The sequence below is a fragment of the Spermophilus citellus genome (genome assembly GCF_964194105.1).
Source record: "Spermophilus citellus genome assembly, chromosome: 12".
Taxonomy (NCBI): Eukaryota; Metazoa; Chordata; class Mammalia; order Rodentia; family Sciuridae; genus Spermophilus; species Spermophilus citellus.
Genome location: NC_138198.1, coordinates 82,045,297 through 82,064,099, shown reverse-complemented (window position 1 = coordinate 82,064,099; position 18,803 = coordinate 82,045,297). Strand labels below are relative to the sequence as shown.

The 18,803-nt window shown below is 41.4% G+C and overlaps 1 protein-coding gene and 1 long non-coding RNA gene across 4 annotated transcripts in view; both read right to left on the bottom strand.

Moving 5' to 3' along the window:
• Positions 1-3,450: 3,450 nt before the first annotated feature.
• LOC308631886 lies at positions 3,451-5,797 on the bottom strand. The gene is made up of 3 exons (XR_014018378.1): positions 5,696-5,797; positions 5,369-5,419; positions 3,451-3,564 (listed from the first exon to the last, which is right to left on the bottom strand). It is a non-coding gene; the product is annotated as an uncharacterized lncRNA (long non-coding RNA).
• Positions 5,798-10,398: 4,601 nt separating this feature from the next.
• The window catches only part of GATA6 (GATA binding protein 6), a 30,129-nt gene continuing 21,724 nt past the window's right edge, over positions 10,399-18,803 (bottom strand). For all 3 annotated transcript variants that reach the window (XM_081263207.1, XM_081263208.1, XM_081263209.1), the window contains exon 7: positions 10,399-11,757. In XM_081263207.1, coding sequence (XP_081119333.1) covers positions 11,590-11,757 — 168 coding nt within the window. In that variant the 3' untranslated portion in view covers positions 10,399-11,589. The remainder of the gene's footprint in view (positions 11,758-18,803) is intronic.

Below are 18,803 nucleotides of genomic sequence, written 5' to 3'. Positions count from 1 at the left end.
GAACTCACACTGGCCTCCACACACGTTCTGGGGCAATCCCCGTGCTTCTGCCACCCAATTCACCTACTCCACGAGGCTTTTTTCCCAAATACTCTCTAAATCTCACGAGAGCTCAGCGGGAGCTCAGGTAGCAGGAACGCCCTATTTCCAGCAGCAATAATCCTCAACATCGAACTTCCCTAAAACCCAAGGTCTTAAACTGGGAACGCCCTAAACCCAAGGACCGGGATACTATACTTCCTCAAACTGCAGGATACACCCTAATCCTGGATCCACCCTCGTCCTTGAGTAGGGTCATCTTTCTCAAACACACATGCAAGGTCACAGCAAATTTAACATGGGGTACACTGGCAAGGAAATCGATGCATCATTCCTACTTGGTAATGGCCCTCAGCAGTAATGTTTTGAATGACCAACAATAAAAAAAAAAGAAAAAAAAAAGAAAAAAAAGAAAAGGGGAAAAGAGAAAATGCACCAAGTCTTAAATGTTCCCCTTTATAGATGGATTAGCTGAGGTCCAGAAGAACCCAGTGACTTGCCCAGGGTCACACAAGGCAGAACTAAACCCAGACCTAAGCCAAAGGAAGCCCCTGGGCTTCAGGATGGCACCCCTCTACCTAACTTCCCCTAAGTAAGCACCCCAAGGGAGGCTTCAAGAAATATCACAGAATTCTGATCCCGAGAGAATTCTAACAGAGATTCCTAAGCCCCACCCCCCATGTTGTTATCACCTCAACGTCCTTTAACTTTGAACTGGAGCCCAGTTGCTAAGTATCAGTGACCCAGCTTATGGAGTGTGATAGTTAATTTTAGGTAGCGATTTGGCGAAGCTATGGTGCCCAGTTGTTTAGTCCAACACCACCAATCTAAAAGCTTCAGTGAAGGTATTTTTTAGAAGAGATTAATATTTCTATTATAGACTTAGAGCAAAGAAGATTACCCTCCATAGTGATGGTGAGCCTCATCAGTCAGTGGAAGGTCATAAGAGCAAAGACTGGTTTCCCAAAGAAGAAATTCTCCAGACTGCAAGATGGAAATTCTCCCTGATCCCCCAAACTATTGCCCTGAAGAATTTGGACTTAAGACTCCAACATCAGCTCTTAGCTGAGTCACCAGATTCATGCTGGCCTGAATGACAGATCTCAGACTTACCAACCTCCACAATTACATAAGCCAATTCCTCAAAATATATATGTCTATCTACATATTTGTAAACATATGTGCGTGTGTGTGTGTGTGTGTATGTGTGTGTGTGTTTCCCCTTGGTTTTGTCTCCCTAGAGAACACTCATACTTTGTACACTCATACTTTGTACATTCAGTGAATGTCTATCCTAGCATCATGCCCAGGATTTCAACCCCTGCTCCAACATTCACAAAGCTGAAGCTGGATAGAGCATCAAGGCTGATGACCAGGATGTGAGATGGGCAATGTTGCCCTCTTTTTGAGGCGAGAACCCTGTGAGCTGGGTGCAGTGGTGCACACCCTCGATCCCAGAGACTGGGAAGGCTGAGGCAGGAGGATTGCATAAAGGAAAGGAGGGATGAAAAAAGGGAAGGAGGGAACCCTGTACCCTGGGGAGATTGAGTAACTTGTTCAAGCCTCAGGGTTGGTGTATAGAATCAAGGTCCAAACCCACATTTTCATGACCGCAAATCCATGGTCTTCCCACCTCCCCATACTCCTGATATATCTATAGCATCCTGAAAGTCAAATGGAGAAAGGGTTTAAGGAAAGACAGAGTGGGCCACAGTGTCAAATGTCCCACAGAGCGATCAAGGAAAAACAAATTTGAACTGGGGGGCAGCAGATCCATCAGATGCCCTCATTCAAGATATAAACACTGGCCAAAGACTTCTCATGGTCACTTCTAAAATAAAAGTATCTTTAACCCATTTATAAAGGAAAGGAGGTATTTCCTGGAAGGACCCAAATGGAAATTATACCACTGAATTGAGTAGTATCAAAAAGTAAGAAATTTTTGTTGGAGATTCAAACAACCAACAAAACTTAAATGGAAGAATAGATCAAACAAAGCCACAAAAAGGAAGTCCTGGTATAAAAACAAAGAGTACAAGAAAGAACTGCAGATGAGATCCTAGGTTCAATCTTAGCACCACCAAATTAAAAAAGAAAAAAAAAAAGAGTACCAAAAAAAGCATATATAAATAATGAATTATGAGAAGTGTTAAATACATAGCAATCTATACCAATATACCACAGGTAACGAAGGTGCTTCCAACATGGTTTTCCATGAATAAGATGCCTTGTGTTTTCAACATCTAGGGTCCTCTGAATAAAGTATAGCGGACTGACCAAGCTTATTCAAATGAAGTCACCACTCTCTCCCAGGTGGCCCAGCTACTGGTCATCCCCACTGATTGAAGCCAGAGGTCCTCCCTCTGCCAGCTTCAAACAAAAGGGGAGCATGAGGAATGCACCCTCTTATTTACAAGCTGTGAAGCCTGTAAGAACTTTGCAGAGCAGATCTGTCCATTTGGTGACAAATGATCTCCAGGGACTCAGAAAGGGAAGCTGTTTGATTTAGCAAGTGTAGGTGTTTGTCCTGATTTCCTGCTCTCACAGTACATTCATTCATTCCAGCAAATGCAGCCTGATGATTCATTGGAGACCAATGGTCATTTGCGCTACTCCCTTGAGGAAACTTGGAGCTAGTGTTTGGAGACATTGCAATCTCTGAAAATCGACTCTGGCCCAAGTTTCCGGATTGTGTTAATTCCTAAACCGATTAATAAAGAAGCATAGCTCAGAGTAGTGAGAAGCTACCAGTCTTTGCCAAAGTCGAAGCTTTTGCTCATGGTGTTTGGTTCTTGAGTTTTATACACTGACCTCTTAGCCTAGCCCAGAGCCCAAGCTATTGAGCCACAAAGTCTAGAAACCCAGGTTCTACACTGATCATCTGGGACTTAACTCTCTGAGGTTCAATTTTCTCATCTGGACCTCAGAAAGTATGAAAGGGTCAATCTCTAAAGTTATATAAATCCATAATTTAATTGAGTAATTACAGTATACGGTGTGTATTTATTTCCTTAATCAAACATCAAGAGCACAGTTTCCACCAACACCTGAACCACCAGCCATACAAATAAACTGCCAATTCCCTCAGAAAACACAAGAGAATTGGCTGAAGAAAGATATGGGAATTCAGAATGTTTCTGAGGAAGAAGCTTAATAATAGTCTTAATGGACACAACAATGAGTTAGAAGTTATACTGACATCAAACACCTAGAAAAAAACTTTATAAAACCAGAAACATGCAGAAGACATGTATGAAAAAAATATTTAAAATATTAGTGGACACAGGAAAAGATTTAAACAAATGAAAAGACATACTTTATCTTGGACAGGAAGATTTAACAAAATAAAGATACTAATCCTGCATGAGCTAATCTAAAACTTTAATATTATTCCAATGAAAATACCAACAGGACTTTTTAAAACTGAACAAGATGATTCTGAAGTTCATGTGGAGGGCTGGGGGCGTAGCTCAGTGGTAGAGCCCTTGTCTGTCGTGAATAAGGTCCCTGATTCAATCCCCAGCACTGTGAAAAGAAAAGAAAATTTGTATTAAAAAATAAATAAGAATAATGACCAAAAATTTGTAAGATTAATGAGAAATGACAAACCCTCTAAATATTAAGATTCATTATAAAATATAATAAAGAAACATGGTATTGAAGCATTAAATAAATGGATCATTGGTACAGAATAGACTATCCAAAAATAGTGAATATAGTTGTAGTAAATATATATTCACATGGGCTGGGGATGTGGCTTAAGCGGTAGCGCACTCGCCTGGCATCCATGCGGCCCAGGTTTGATCCTCAGCACCACATACAAACAAAGATGTTGTGTCTGCCGAAAACTAAAAAATAAATATTAAAAAAAAATTTTCTCTTTCTCTCTCTTAAAAGAAATATATATATATACATATATATATATACATATATATATTCACATAAGAAGTTACATAAGAATACATATTCATGAGATTTTTCATATTTTTATTCCCTTTTTTTAATTAATAGAAGGGAAATGCATTATTCAGGAAATAATGCTGAGATAATCAGGTGGCCATTTGCAAAAATATAAGATTGAATATATAGTTTACACATCATAACAACCAACAACAAAAATTCCATATGGAAAAAAAAAACCTCCAAAATAAAACCATAAAAATACTAAAAGAAAACAGATCTTTAAAAGTAATCTGAAGAGTGGGAAAGGCCTTCATAAATATTTCACAGAAGTTTGAAGCCATAAAGACTGACAAATTGACTTTCCTTAAAAAAAGAAAAGAACATATTTTTTTAAGTATAAAGTCAAATGGAAAATCATGAAAAAACATATTTTTAAAATAATTTGAAACAAAAGTCTACTTTCCTTAACATGCAAAAAAACTTCACAAGTCAATAAGGCCAATAACCCAATCAAAAAAAAAAAAAAAGAGGCAGAAGATATAAACAGAGATGGGCAAAAAAGTTCACCAAAAAGAACAGGAACTACCTCTGGCTCTTAGTCACAGGAAAAGTTGTTCGCTCTCACTCACAATAAGATAAATGCAAAACAAAAATCAGAGATACAAGATTGACAAAGACCTGTTTGATAACAAATTCATTTGACTAAGAGAAAACAGACAGTGTCACATTGCCAGGGGGAGTACAAAGGAGACAATCTCTGAAGAGCTATTTAGCAATAACTATCTAAATGGAAAGGAGATCCCCTTGACCCAGTAATGAATGCCACTTCTAAAAATTCACCTTTTAGATATGTTACATATGTGCAAAATGACACAGACACCGCATATTAATTGCAGCATCACTTGAACAGATTAGCACAGGCGCTGATCTAAATAAGGAACACAGGTGTACTGAGAGAAAGAAAAGCAAACTGCAAAGCAATGTTTATAACATGCTACCACACATGTAAAAATAGAGTGAAATATGGATAATTGTATACACTTATGTGTGCACTGCCAGTTAACAACTATAACCTATGCAAGAAGTCGAAGTTCCATCTGAGAGAGGAACTGAATGGCTGGAGAACCGGGGTGGAAAAGGCAATTATTTTCCACTGCATTCCAATTTTTGACTTTTGAATTTTGTACTAGCCAAGAAATTTGATGAATGCGAAAGCCAAAATGTGCAATTTCATCACCATGACACAGAGCCTATAAAACCAGATTCTCTGGGGAAGGACTGAAGGACCGTGCAATTTTAAATAAGCACTGTGTGTGATTCTCGTGCACACAGGAGTTGGTGAACCCCTGGCGCAGAGCATCACTGGTAATGCACACTTATCAAAGTAATAATAGCAACAATGATGTAAGCAGTAATGAACACTCACCAAAGAAGATAAAGCCAAAGACACCACTGCCAAAATCTTACGCAAGTTTTCCTGAAAAAAAAAAAAAAATTCTTTGGCACAGCTGAGCACAGAAAGATTTTACACCAGCATGAGGTATTCCTCGTGCTCTCTGATGCTCTGTTTTAGCCACTATTAATAATTCCTCCATCTTTCTATATTTTGCAAAATGCTCTCCCCTAATTTTTTAAGCTAGATAAGAAGATTACAAGCCTTACTTGAAGTTACATGAAAAAAATTGCTCCAGAGATAGAGAAAACCTCCAGACTCATTATCCAGTTAACAACCAGGCACTTAGAAAGCAAATACCTAGGCCAGAGATGGAAACACACATCTGTAGTCCCAGCTACTCAGGAGAGGCAGGAAGATTACCTGGGCCCAGGAATTTGAGGCCAGCTTGGGCAATATAGCAACACCCTGTCTCGAATACAAACAAACAAAAATAAAACAGGGGTTAAACATTATAGCTAACTGGAGGAAATAATACATGTGTCCTAATTTTCTTCAATCTAGGCATACCTGTGTCAGCAAATCACCACTGTGCATTTCTGAGATGTTAGAAGAGAGAACCGTAGCCTCAAATCCCAAGCAGGGCTAGCTTTCTCTCTGTGTTCTTTCTTCCATTTCATCATCTTTCAATAAAAATGAAAAGACAATATTCTGTAGTGATTAAGAGTAGCTCAGGAGCCAGACTTCAAGGTTCCAATTGCAGCTCTGCCACTGTAGAACCTTGGACAAGTTACTTTACTTCTCTGTGCTCAGTAGATACATCTGTAAAATGGGGAGAGTGCTGCCTTGTTTACTCAGTGTAAAAATTAGATCAGTTGGTATATGTGAAACATTTTGTATGGAAACCAGCCCATGGGAAGTACTATGTCAATATTTGCTACTATTATCTCAGACCAGTCTTTGGAGCATTAAAGGAATAGAATTCACCAAAAAAATATTGGTTAAAACCCATGGAAGCAGGTGGAGTACCCTGTATAGAAACTGGCTCATCAGAAGTGCTATCTAAATATTTACCATTATTGTCTCAGTCTTGGAGTGTTAAAGGACAAGAATTCACAAAAATATATGAGTAAAGTCTGCGGAAGTGGGAGGAAAGAGAGAGGAAAATTTTGGAATAGCTAAAGAGAAGGCACAGAAAGCAAACAACGAAAAGTTGGTGTTTCCAAGAAATAAAAAAAACCCACCACAAGATATTGAAGCAATGGGCCAAGCAAAGCAAAACTGTTTTTTCCTTATTCTACGGACTGTGGTGCTACTAGACTTTTCCATTTTCCCGTCTGGGTTTGTATCGCTGTATGTTTTATATCAGGAGCCTCAGACCCAACAGGCTGGGTGTTGGGGCAATGGCACTTCTTACCATCCCTGTGTTCATGAATATGACCAGGACTCTCATCCTCTGTGGCCTTGGTCTCCACAGACCCATCCCTTGAGGAGGTGAGGCAGCAAGAAGAGAGATAGGAGACTCCAGTTCCCCCCTACTCATGAGGCACCTCAAACTCAGACCACATCACAGATGCACCATCCCTAAACACAGAATTTGCCTTGGGACCATGGGATGCAAAGGAAGATAGAGGGAACTTCTGAGACAACACTGCTGGATGTCTGGAGGTCCAGAGAGAGGAAACACTTTGTCCAAAAGTCACTAGATATCTAGATAATTATCTTAACAGAGGGGACCACTGATAACTGAAATGCAAACACTCCTACGAAGCAAACATTATTTCATTTGTAATTGTTATAATTTAACCATTTTTAAAATGTTCATTCTTTAAAAAGAAAAAAAAAAAACAAACAAGTACCAGGCATGGAGGTACACACCTGTAATCCTAGCAACCTGCGAGGATGAGGCAGGAGGATCGAAAGTTTGAGGCCAGTCTGGGCAACTTAGCAAAACCCTGTCTCAAAAGAAAAAGGATTATGGATGTGGCAGCTCAGTGGTAAAGGGACCCTGGTTTCATTCTCCAGTACCAAAAAAAAAAAAAAAAAAAAAAAAAAAACAAAGAAAGCCACCAAGCCAAATACATCTCTCTTTAACTAAAATAGCAATATCACCTATGTAACTTCCCTATGACAGCTGCTGAGAACAGTATAGTACCAGCTGTCATCTGGCTCCTGCAGATGTGGGAGATGCTGTAGGATACTTGGGGGAATATGGATGCTCACTCAGATGTGAGTTTCAGAGGTTCAACATGCATCTGCAATATGCTAACAACTGTCCTTTAGGATCTGTTTGAGAAGACTAGAAATGATATATACCAGGTCCCTATGCACTTACGTCGGCCTTCAGCCTACCTATATCTTGTAGCTGAACCAACGAAAACATCCTATTTCCTCTCTTCCGTGTCTTACAATGTCTATCATCTTCTTGCAGGTCACAGTCAAAGGCGGCCTGCTCAGAGCCCAGCTGCTGAATGCTCAGCCACACAGGATCCAGGGCAAGGCCTCAGGTAGCCACAGCCAGAGGTACCAGATGTTGACCCACAGATCCTATTTCAAAAAATTTTGTCTAACAAATTATTCTATATTTGTTTCCCACTTAAATAATCAAACTCTGCTGGGCATAGTGGTGCACTCCTGTGATCTTAGTGATTCAGGAAGCTGAGACAGGAGGATCAAAAGTTTGAGGACAGCCTCAACAACTTATTGAGACTCTGTCTCAAAATAAAAAATAAAAAAAAGGGACCTGGGATTAGCTCAGGGGTAAAGAGCCCCTGGTTTCAATCATCGGTATCAAAAAAATAAAATAATCAAATTCCTGACTGCTAATTAGGGCCTCCAAGCAACAAGAGATAACTAGTATTGCCAGACTGATTTATTATTTCAATCCAGAAACAAAAATTAGCCAGAGCTGCCTGATTGTGAATGATAGTCTGCTCTCTGCCTCCTCTTTCCCTCACACTCAGCCCCTCATATTTTCTTCTGAGTCACTGGGATGCAAGAACCCATACACAATGTGGGCCCGTAAAACTTAATACTCCAAAGCCACCACAAGGCCCCAAACTGGAATCTAGCAGAGCCACCACTGAGTTGCCCTCCCAGCAGCTAATTTATCTATGATCTGAAATTACATCAAATTTCCAAGGCCTCAGAAAACATTTCCCATGAGCAAGAAGTTAATTTATTTGCAGGGGGAAATGAATGGCTCCCTTTGCTTTCCTGACCCTCCCATAGGAACCAGGAAGCAACATTAAGTGGCCCTGAAGAGAGAGACTCCAGACAGAGCCTTCACTTATGTAAGATGGCCTAACATCAGCCCAAGGGTGACAGAGGACATAAATTCTGTAACCCACGCTAATGGGTCTAAGGATCTCTTAAGCTAAGGAGCACCCATGAGAGATCATTGGTTTTTATTTCTGTATGACATACTTTAAGGGAGGCGTGTGGAGATTGTGTATTTGGAACCAATTATGGAACTTTTGCTTTATGCAACCACAGGTAAGAAAATCGTCATTTAAAACGCCCAGATTAGGAGAGTTTGTTGTATTAGGACAGACAACAAAAAGAGCCCCTTCCCTTTCTTCTGCCTCTTGTAATTTATTTCATGACAACTAGAATTTTTCTCGATTTGTATTCTAAAAGAAAGGAAGGGGACTTAGCAATTGAATGACATCTTAGGATTGGAAAAGAGCAATATTTAAGACCACCCCCCCAGCCCCCAAAAGGATTATTTGGAAGCCACAATCAGAAAAATTCATTTTTCAGTCAAAGCATATTAATTTTATCAAAGCACATTAACTTTAACAACTCCCAACCCACCCGAAAGCACTCAAAGTAATAAGGACCGTTAGAGAAAAGAAAAAAAAAATCAGTTCATGAGGGTAATAATTTTCTTTTGCTGTCAGAGCAGCCCTGTTCTATAAAACTATCAGCCCCAGGCAGACTGGAATCTCTCAGGCATCCTCCCTCCAACTCTGCCAATGCCCTGGGTTGAGAGAATCCTTCATTTCTCTCTCCTCAGCCTTATTCAAGAAGTGCAGGTGACCCAAGGGACATTAGACCATTAACTTCTGAGACTAAGATATTATTCAAAGCACCCGCATTGTGAGAGCTCTTGCCACTGCCTTCCAAAGTCAAGTTAACACTTCATGCTTACTATGTACCAGGCACTGTGTACTTTATATGGATTATCTCAGGTTAGCCCATGAGTTATACTCCATTTGCCTTATTCTACAACATTAGAAAAATGAAAGTTGGACAACTGGCCCAAGTTCACAGAGCTGGTTCATTGCCCTGAAGAGATTTGAAGGTCTAATTCCATTCTCAGCACTATGAACCACTGTTCTAGTCCTTGGGGTTAGAGCAGGGTGTCTGTGGATTTCCGTGAAATCCCCAGATCCACACAAGCACATACACCAGCCCAAGTCTGGCCACCAGCATCACCTACCATTTCCTAACATAGAGAGGCATCTCCCACTAAGGAAGATTCCCTTAAAGATTCAGACTGAAACCCCACAGAATGAAATACATGAAAAAAAAGTTCAAAATGCCTCCCATTCAAAAGAGCCCAAGTTAAATACCACCATTTCATATTATGGAACTGACTTCTGATTTCCTGAAATCCACCCAACAATGAAAAAAAAAACAAACAGGCCGTTCAGACCATTTGTGAGCTTAGATGAGCTTTGAGATTTCATGGCTCTCTACAAAACAGCGGAACCATAAAAGAACCCATTCTGTTCTTGGGCCATGGAAGCCTATTTCATTCACAAGGAAAAACCACCCCGGACTTAGGAAAATGTTTTTCAAGCATTGATCCTAAACAAAATGCTGATATCTCAGACAATGTCATTCAATAGTGGGTCCTCTTCACCTATAAAATTGTCTCCAGTGCAACTGGAAAGTGACAACTAACTCCATGCGCCAACTTCAAGTAAACCAAAGTACAATAGTTTCCAAAGGACAATTTTTGATAAAAAAAGACAGCTTGCAGACACCACGTGCCTTTGTTTTATATGAAGTTCTATAACCATATGCAGCATCCAAATGAAGTAAAAGGGAAAGTACTCACTGTACAGGACAAAAACAATACCCTTTTATTTTTTTTAAAACTCTGGTGAAATAGTTTTCAATATGACATCCCATTTTTTAAAAAAATTAATGTAAACCAACCTGTGGGTTAGTCACACTATACAGACTTCATCAGAGTGTTTACAGATGCCTAGAATATTTACAAATGCTATTTGTTAGGTAGTAAAGTTTTGTTGCAATTTTTTCCAGCACGTATTCCACAGTAAAAGAAAGGGTGTTTATGGGTGTTCTTGTATAAAAATTCTTAACAAATGGAGAAAGGCAAATTTTCCTGAGAGAAGATTTGTTCTTGAAATAGTTTTTCTATTGGGAATATAGAAATGGGATGTGGATGTACAAGAAGCATAAGAATGTCTAAGTTAACATTTTTTCTTTTAAATTATTTTAAGTACCATTAAGTTAAAATGTTTACATTCATTATAAAAATGCTGTTAAATCTTATGCAAATGATTTAACACTGATTGCTGCAACGCAAATTGCACTTTTTAAAAAAATTATTGTATACATGGAAGAAAAATATCTTGCTTGCTACCCTGTTTACAAATTCCGACTGACCTCAGATCAGTCACACAAGATGAACTTCGAGAAATGTCAGTCACAGTGTACATTAGAGTTTACTATGCAGTCTTGCAAATTGAGGAATTTTGACAAAAGAGTTCCAGGAACCCACTCAGCCTCCAGGATGTGTACCAAATGGCCTCCAATGATCTTCTCCATGAACATTTGTGAAATCTGCATGTGGAACGGGTATGAATAAATTCTGGAATAACCAAAATCGATTAGAAGAAACACATGGGGGACAATGCACGTAAAACCTTGTTTTCAAGATTCTCTGTCCATCTTCCTTAGCAGGCAAGGCCCTGGCCCAAGTCCCAGTTTTTGCAAGCTATGCAGGAGCTGACCCAAAGAAAGGCTGGCTGGAGGTGGCCCTGGCTAGATGAAGCAGGCCACATTCCTGCTGCACCAGCCCGGAAGAGTCGCATCTTCTATTCTTTTAACAAGCTTCATGGGGAAATATATCTCTTTCAAAACAAAGGCACAGAAATCACACATTGGAGGAATGTTCTGTCTGCATCGTTGCCACCATCTGGGCTGCTGGACAAAAATCAGACATAAGAGATGCAAGGACTTGGGTGGAGCCCTCCCTGCCTCTTGGCAGGAGGGGCTCAGGCCAGGGCCAGAGCACACCAGGAATCCTGTCGCACTGAGGATGTGACTTCGGCCGGCGAGGCCAGACTAACGCCTATGTAGAGCCCGTCTTGACCTGAATACTTGAGCTCGCTGTTCTCAGGGTTGGTGCCCTCTCCTGCACCAGACATCACTGGGGCACCCGCCTGGCAAAACAGGAGGATAGAGAGAAGGAGAAATGGTTATTATGCATCACTTTGTCAGCTGGCCCAATTCTGCTAGTTCAACACGAGAAATCCAATGAGCAGGGTAATTCCAGGGAGGCTGAGGCAGGAGGATCCAGGCCAGCCTCAGCAACTTGGCAAGGCCCTGTTTCAAAAATAAAAAATTAAAAGGGGTAGGGATGTGGCTCAGTGGTTAAGCACGCTGGGTTCAATTTATCCCCCACCCCCCCAAAAAAATGAGAGGTCATTGCAGCCAGGATGAGGGCTGCTCTCAGGAGCATCCCAGGACAAAGAAAGAAAGTCTGCCTTGCTCATCCCTACACGGTACAAGCAGGAGCTTGTCACCATGTCACAAGATGCTTCACAGGTGCCATTGACCTGACCCTGGCAACTTAAGCTCTGATCCTGTTCACTTCAGAGTGCTCAGTAACTAACCACTCAGCAAGGAAAAGGGGGACTGAAGGAATCCTATTTATAAACGGGCCAAACTCAAAGATCTCTGACAGTGAAACAAACCAAACCACACAGGTAAACACTGCATGGCCTAAATGATGCTCACACAATCTAATCGCTTTGAAAGACAAAATGCAGAGCACTGCAGACACACACACACACACAGATTATGTCAAAGTCTAAAAAGGAAAGCTACACAGCTCAACATTCCCTGATACATGAAATTTTTGTGCACTGACTTCATGAAAATAAACCCATGCATAGACAGATTTTTAATATCGACCTCATTTACCTTAAGTCTTTACAAGAACAGGCCATGTTTGCAGCAGACCATGTCGTAAAAGAAAATGCTAACATCCTCTATCTGTCATGAGTATGGCCATTATTTCTTGAGGCAAAAGTTCACCTTTCTCATTTCATTCATTCCTCCCATCCAATAGAGAAGAGCCAAATATTAAACATTCCATAATTGAGTAGAATCAAACCAAAATAACTAGAATGGGTTTAGACTGTTTGAGGAACAGTTGCATTTGAAAGTGTTTCTCAAAAATCTAGCTATAACTATGTACTTTTTAATCACATATTTTTCCTTTTAAGTTCTCAGAAGCTCCTAATTGCTTCCAAGTTTTTAGGATTCCATTTCGTACCTTATTGAATAGAATGTTTCATTCACTTTTCAAACTTTTTTTACATTTTTGCATACATAATCCAATTAAATCCTGCAAACAGATTTCTCTGCTACCTGATTGTTACCACTTCAGAGAAACCCAGAACACCAGACACGAGAGCTGAATAATGCACTTGGGATGAGCCTAAGAAGCAAATGTAGTCCTACTGGACTCCTTTTTCCAAGCAAGATCTGGTTGGCTTTATGCTTCTCACAACACCTCCATGAAGCAGAGGCACAGCGTAGGAGAGAAGCCTGGCAGTTCTAGTCCCCCATCTTGCTCTATGCCCACCCAAACGTCCTCCACAGGTACCAATTGATCCTCCCCTTTCCTAGCAAAACTAGGGTTTATGAAAATTAAGAACAATGGTACCCCATACCCAAACTTTTGTTTAAATAACACAAATGTAGAAACAAAAACTGAGCAAGGGCTTTGGATTCATGAAAAAAGGTGATTTTCACCAAGTTATTGAGATGTCTGAAATTTAAAATAGATTCTTGCAAAAACTTTGAAATAACTGCAAAATCCTGTCAAACAAACAGAACACACAGGATTTGGTTATACTTATAAACATGATTAATGTTAGCTCTTAATTCCAGAATCTCCCACTTCGAGCAAATCCAATGCAGGACCAGATTTAACCCCCAAAGAAATAAACCAAAGGATGATATTCAATTACAAAAGAATGGTTTGTTTTAAAAAGGAACTATCAAGCTGGGCACCGTGGTGCATGCCTGTAATCCCAGCAACATGGGAGAGTGATGCAGGAGAATAGCAAGTTTGAGGTCATCCTGGGCAATTTAGAGAGACCCTGTCTCAAAATAAAAAAAAAAAAAAATGAAAAGAAAAAGAAAAGAAAGGGGCTGGGGATGTAGCTTGTCTGGAGAGCACTTTTCCTGGGTTGGTACTAGTACTATTAAAAAAAAAAAAAAGGAACTATGGATTAAAAGAAAGCAAATTCCCTTATTATGATTGATGTCAGACCCAGCTTTGCATAGATCTACCTCTTCTATAAAAGCACATCTGCAGGTCTCTGACTAAATGACTGCAAGTGCTATTTTGGAAGTAGCCCACCTGAAACAGCCAGAGGTACTAAGACAGTAGAGGGCTGACTTCATCACACAGACAGCAACCAGGAACACTGTCAGCAAAGCTCTCACTGAGAGCCCTGCACTTGAACTAGGAGCTCCTGGCTTCGTGGAGAGCCAAGACACTTCCACACTAGACAGAGCAAGACCACTCAGTGGCCTATCATGGCCAGTGAGTCACCAAGACAAGAAAGTAGTAGCACAAGAAGTCAGAAAAGGAACTGCAGAAGCTTCCTCCGTGATGGGTGAAGGCAATGAACTTGAGGTCCAAAGTCATGCCCTGGATAGGTCACCTGCTGAGTGCAGTCACCTCCTGCAGCAGCCTCCTCTACATGTGGGTCCTCGAGTTACCTGCCACAGGTATGACTGCAGCAATTAACTGAGCTCATGTTTGTGACATCCTCAGCAGGATGCCCTATCGTGCTGAACAAGCCAAAGAGGAGGTTAATGTGACTGGTGAGAAATAAGATTATGGTCCTGCCATAGAGTTTAACTTTTAATCTGAAGAAAGAAAACAGTAGTTTTCTAATAAGAGGACATGCAGGATGTGGGGCAGCGGTCACCTGGCCTGTTCAGCAGAGAAGCCCGCTGGAACAGAAGGGTTCAAGGGCATGGAAAGTGATCAGGTGGGAGAGGTAACTGAGCAGGACTGGCATCAAGCATTCTGTGCCTCAGTGCCCTCACAAAATGGAAATAAGAGGCCCTACATTATAAGGTCGTTATAAGAATGAGCTAAATACCTGATGTAAAGCCCTTATTAACATGGGACATTATTCTTTCACCTAAGCAACTATCCCAAAAGCTACCTGCTGAAATAACTACTGTTTTCTTTCTTCAGATTAAAAGTTAAGCTCTATGGCAGGACCATAATCAGACATATGGTCAATGGCCCAACAAACCACAAATTATGTGAGTGATCTCTGGGGCTATAGCTCAGTGGTAGAGAGTTTTTCTAGCATGCTCAAGGCCCTGGGTTGGATGCCCAGAATTGGGGAGGAAAAAATGGAATGAGAACTTGTGTCCATAGTTTGATAACCTTAAAATGATGATATAATAATATTATTTGTAATATTTCACATTTAAATATTTAAATATAACATTTAATATAATATTTAAATATATAATAATATTTAAATGTGAAATATTACTGTAAGGTGAGTACCCCAATCCCCTTGTCCATAGCTAGTGGAGCTATAGAGTCTGGTACAAACCTTACAGAGTGTGGCAGTTAGCAGTAGTGCCCAGGGCCATCAAGAAGTTAAACACGGCTTAACCCTATAACTTCACTTATGGAAATCCCTTATAAGGAAATCATTTAAGAGAAAGGAAAATCTCCACAAAGGAAACCAGCCACTGCCAGGCTTCTCCCGGTAGTGGAAACCATGGACACAAGCTAATGTCTAATAACATGGAAATGATTTGGAAAAGCAGGGTACACTCTCAATGAATGATTATGCAATTATTAAAAATAATAAGATCATGTAATAAGATGGAAAAATCCAATCATAGAATGTTAAATGAAAAACAGCAGGATATGAATTCTTTGTCCCATGCACAAGCTGTTAAGTACAAGGGAATCCATGTTTTATGAGCCTGTAATCCCAGAGGCTGAGCAGCGGGAGGCACAACAACTAGGGGGCCAAATCTACAGCTTACCTTATCTTGGAGGTTTTTTTTGTTGTTTTTGTTTTGCTTGTTTGTTTGTTTGTTTGGGTGTTTTTTTTTTTTTTGTACCACGGCACTGAGCTACAGCCCTAGTACTTTTTATTTTCTTTATTCTGAGACAGGAGTCTCACTAAATTGCTTCATGCTTTGCTAAATTGCTGAGGCTGGCCTCAAACTTGCAATCCTCCTGCCTCAGCCTTCTGACTTGCTGGGATTTAGGCATGTACCACCACATGCAGCTAAGACAATCTAACTTCAGGGAAGATTAAATGATATTCATACCAGAAATATGCATAAACACTTAAGGGTCAACCCAGCCAGGGCAGGGTCATAAACTAATTTGAAAAACTAGGGAGGAATCAGAGTGAGGGGACTCACAGAGGGAATGGAGTGCCAGAAGCTGCCCCAAGAACCTCTGAAATCTCTCCATGTGGGAACTGGCTAAGTATGCACATGTGAAACACACTGCAGCCAAGTCAAAACACGGAAAACACTACATCCATGCATCAGAGGAACATGGGATCAGAACTGGTCCGTTACTGCAGCAACTCTCCTGAAGAAATCTGGCTCGTTATGCTCTGGAGCCAGTACGCGTACACACAAATGCATGCCTGCGCACACGCATGCACACACACACACACACACACACACACACGCAGTAAAAAAAAAAACAAAAGTAAGAATTTCAGTTGGTCAGTGTTTTCCCACAATTAAACCCTTCAAAGGACTTCAGATGGCGGACATCTCAACATAGCAAAAGCAGACACGCCACAAACCTAATCAAACCTAAACAAATGTTCCTGAACAAAAGTAGAGAAGAGCTCTTCGGAATGCCCAGCAGCTGACCCATCCTTCCTCCCGAGGCTGGGCAGGCAGCTCGGGCCAGGCAGAGGTCCTTGCTCCCTCCCGATCAAAGTGCAATGAGGGTGGAGCAGAAATCTGTTCTGTGTTTCCATTCACAGCTTATCTGCCCTCCACCCTCCCACAGACAACTGAAAATGGAGGCACTTCCTGTTGAAAGAATGTGTTATCAGCACCAGACCCAGCCTGGGCTTAGCACTGCATGCAGGCCAGGGTAGGTGGGAGACAGGCAGCGCCACTGGGCTGGAAAACTCCCTCCCAAAGGAAGGAATGACTCCAGGGAGAAGCTGAGCTGCTATAGATTGGGAAAATATGCCCCAGCCTGTGAAGCAGGCACAGTTATCTGTAGATCACCCAGATTGTCTCCTATGAGAATAAGCCTTCACTGACTTTGGACACTTCTCTAAAAAGCAGACTTCTGATTTGATACACATGCAGTTAAAAGTCCAACAGAAGTTTCTGGCTGGGCTGGGGATGTGGCTCAGAGGTAGAGTGCTTGCCTAGCATGCGTGAGGCCCTGGGTTCGATCCTCAGCACCACATAAATATAAAATAAAGATATTGTGTCCACCTATAAATATTAAAAAAAGTTTCTGGCTCCTGCCTGTAATCCAAGCGGCTCCAGAGGCTGAGGCAAGGAGGATTGTGAGTTCAAAGCCAGCCTCAGTCTCTAAATACAAAATAGAGCTGGGGATGTGGCTCAGTGGTTGAGTACCCCTGAGTTCAATCCCTGGTACCCCCAAAAAAAAAAATGTTTCTAACAGGCTACTCAACAATATTATTCCTCTTTTCCTTGACTTCACATCTCCCTGAAAGATGGACTGAAGTTCAGCCTCTGTGGGGATTCATAGAGACAGCAATGGAAGGGAAACACATCCAAGAAAAGGGAAACCGTAGGCCTTCTTTTCATTTTTTACAGGCATATCCTTTCCAGGAGGATAAAGTGGGTTCTCCGGCTTGTGGACAGGTAAGTGTGTGGTCATTCTCAGGGCTAAGACCCTGATGGAGATCACACTGCCCCCAGAGCTCCCAGCAGGCTATGGCCACTAAATGGCTCTTCTTACACGGATCTAAGTGAGTTTGAGGTTCTAGCTCTTTCCTTGTGCTGGGAATCAAGCCCTGGGCCTTGTGCGTGCTGGGCGAAGCACCCGTCCACTGAGCTACACCCCCAGCCCACAGGTTTTTTTGGGGGGAGGGGAAGCCAGTCATCCCTGCCTGCCAGACAAATCTCCTCTGCTTTTGTAACCTCTAGGTTAGACTCCTGCGGCGCTTTATAGCTGCCTTCCTCAAAATAAAAGCTGCGTATGAATTCCAGCAGAGTGGAACACTTCCGTGGAAGTCTTCACTTCCACTACAAAAATGAGGCTCACCCCAGTTTGGATGGATGGGGGGAAAACAGGTCCAGACACAGACGTGACAGGAAAGATACAGGAACAAGGACTTGTAAAAATCGTCAATCACAACAAAATCCTCGGATTCTCCCATTACAGTTGAATAAAGGAAGAGAACTCAAGCACCTTCTCTCGCCAAAGAATCTGTCACCTTTAGCTGATGATGTGACTCAGTTTTCAGCAGAACGGTTTCATAATGTTTTTGTAGTTTAGCAGATTCCTCACTGGGGATTTCTCTGGCTGTCCTTCACCCCCGGAGCCAAGTTATATCTTGGCCACAGGATGGTGCCCCTTTTCAAGGAGTGGGGCTCGATGCTTTACCCACAAGTCGTTCTGGGCAAAGCAACAGTGTTTTATGCACATGTGCACACTCAGACAGCAAGGATGACCAGGCACTGTGTTGCACGCCTGTAATCCCAGTGGCTTGGGAGGCTGAGACAGGAGGATTGCAAGTTACAAGCCAGCCACAGCAACTTAGAGAGGCCCCAAGCAACTTAGTCTGACCCTGACACTAAATAAAATATAGTAAATAAAATGTTTTTAAAAGGGCTAGGGATGTTAGGCTCCTGCAGTGCTTAATAGCTGCCTTCCTCAAAAGCTGCCTATGAATTCCAGCACGGGGACAAGGCTTTCTTGGAAATCTTCACTTCCACTTCAAAAATGAGGCTCATTTCAGTTTGGATAGAGGGGAAATAGGTCCAGTGGTTAAGCACCCTAGGTTCAATACCCAGTACCAAAAAAAAAAAAAATGGCGAGCATTAGGGGTGCAGTAGGCACTCCAAATTTACCAGTCCACTGCAATTATCAGCAAAATGCTGATGTTCAAATATAGATAGTATAGATAGATGGCCAGGGGGAGGGTCTGTCCCGTGACTCAAGTCAATGGGTGCACTAAAGAAAAGG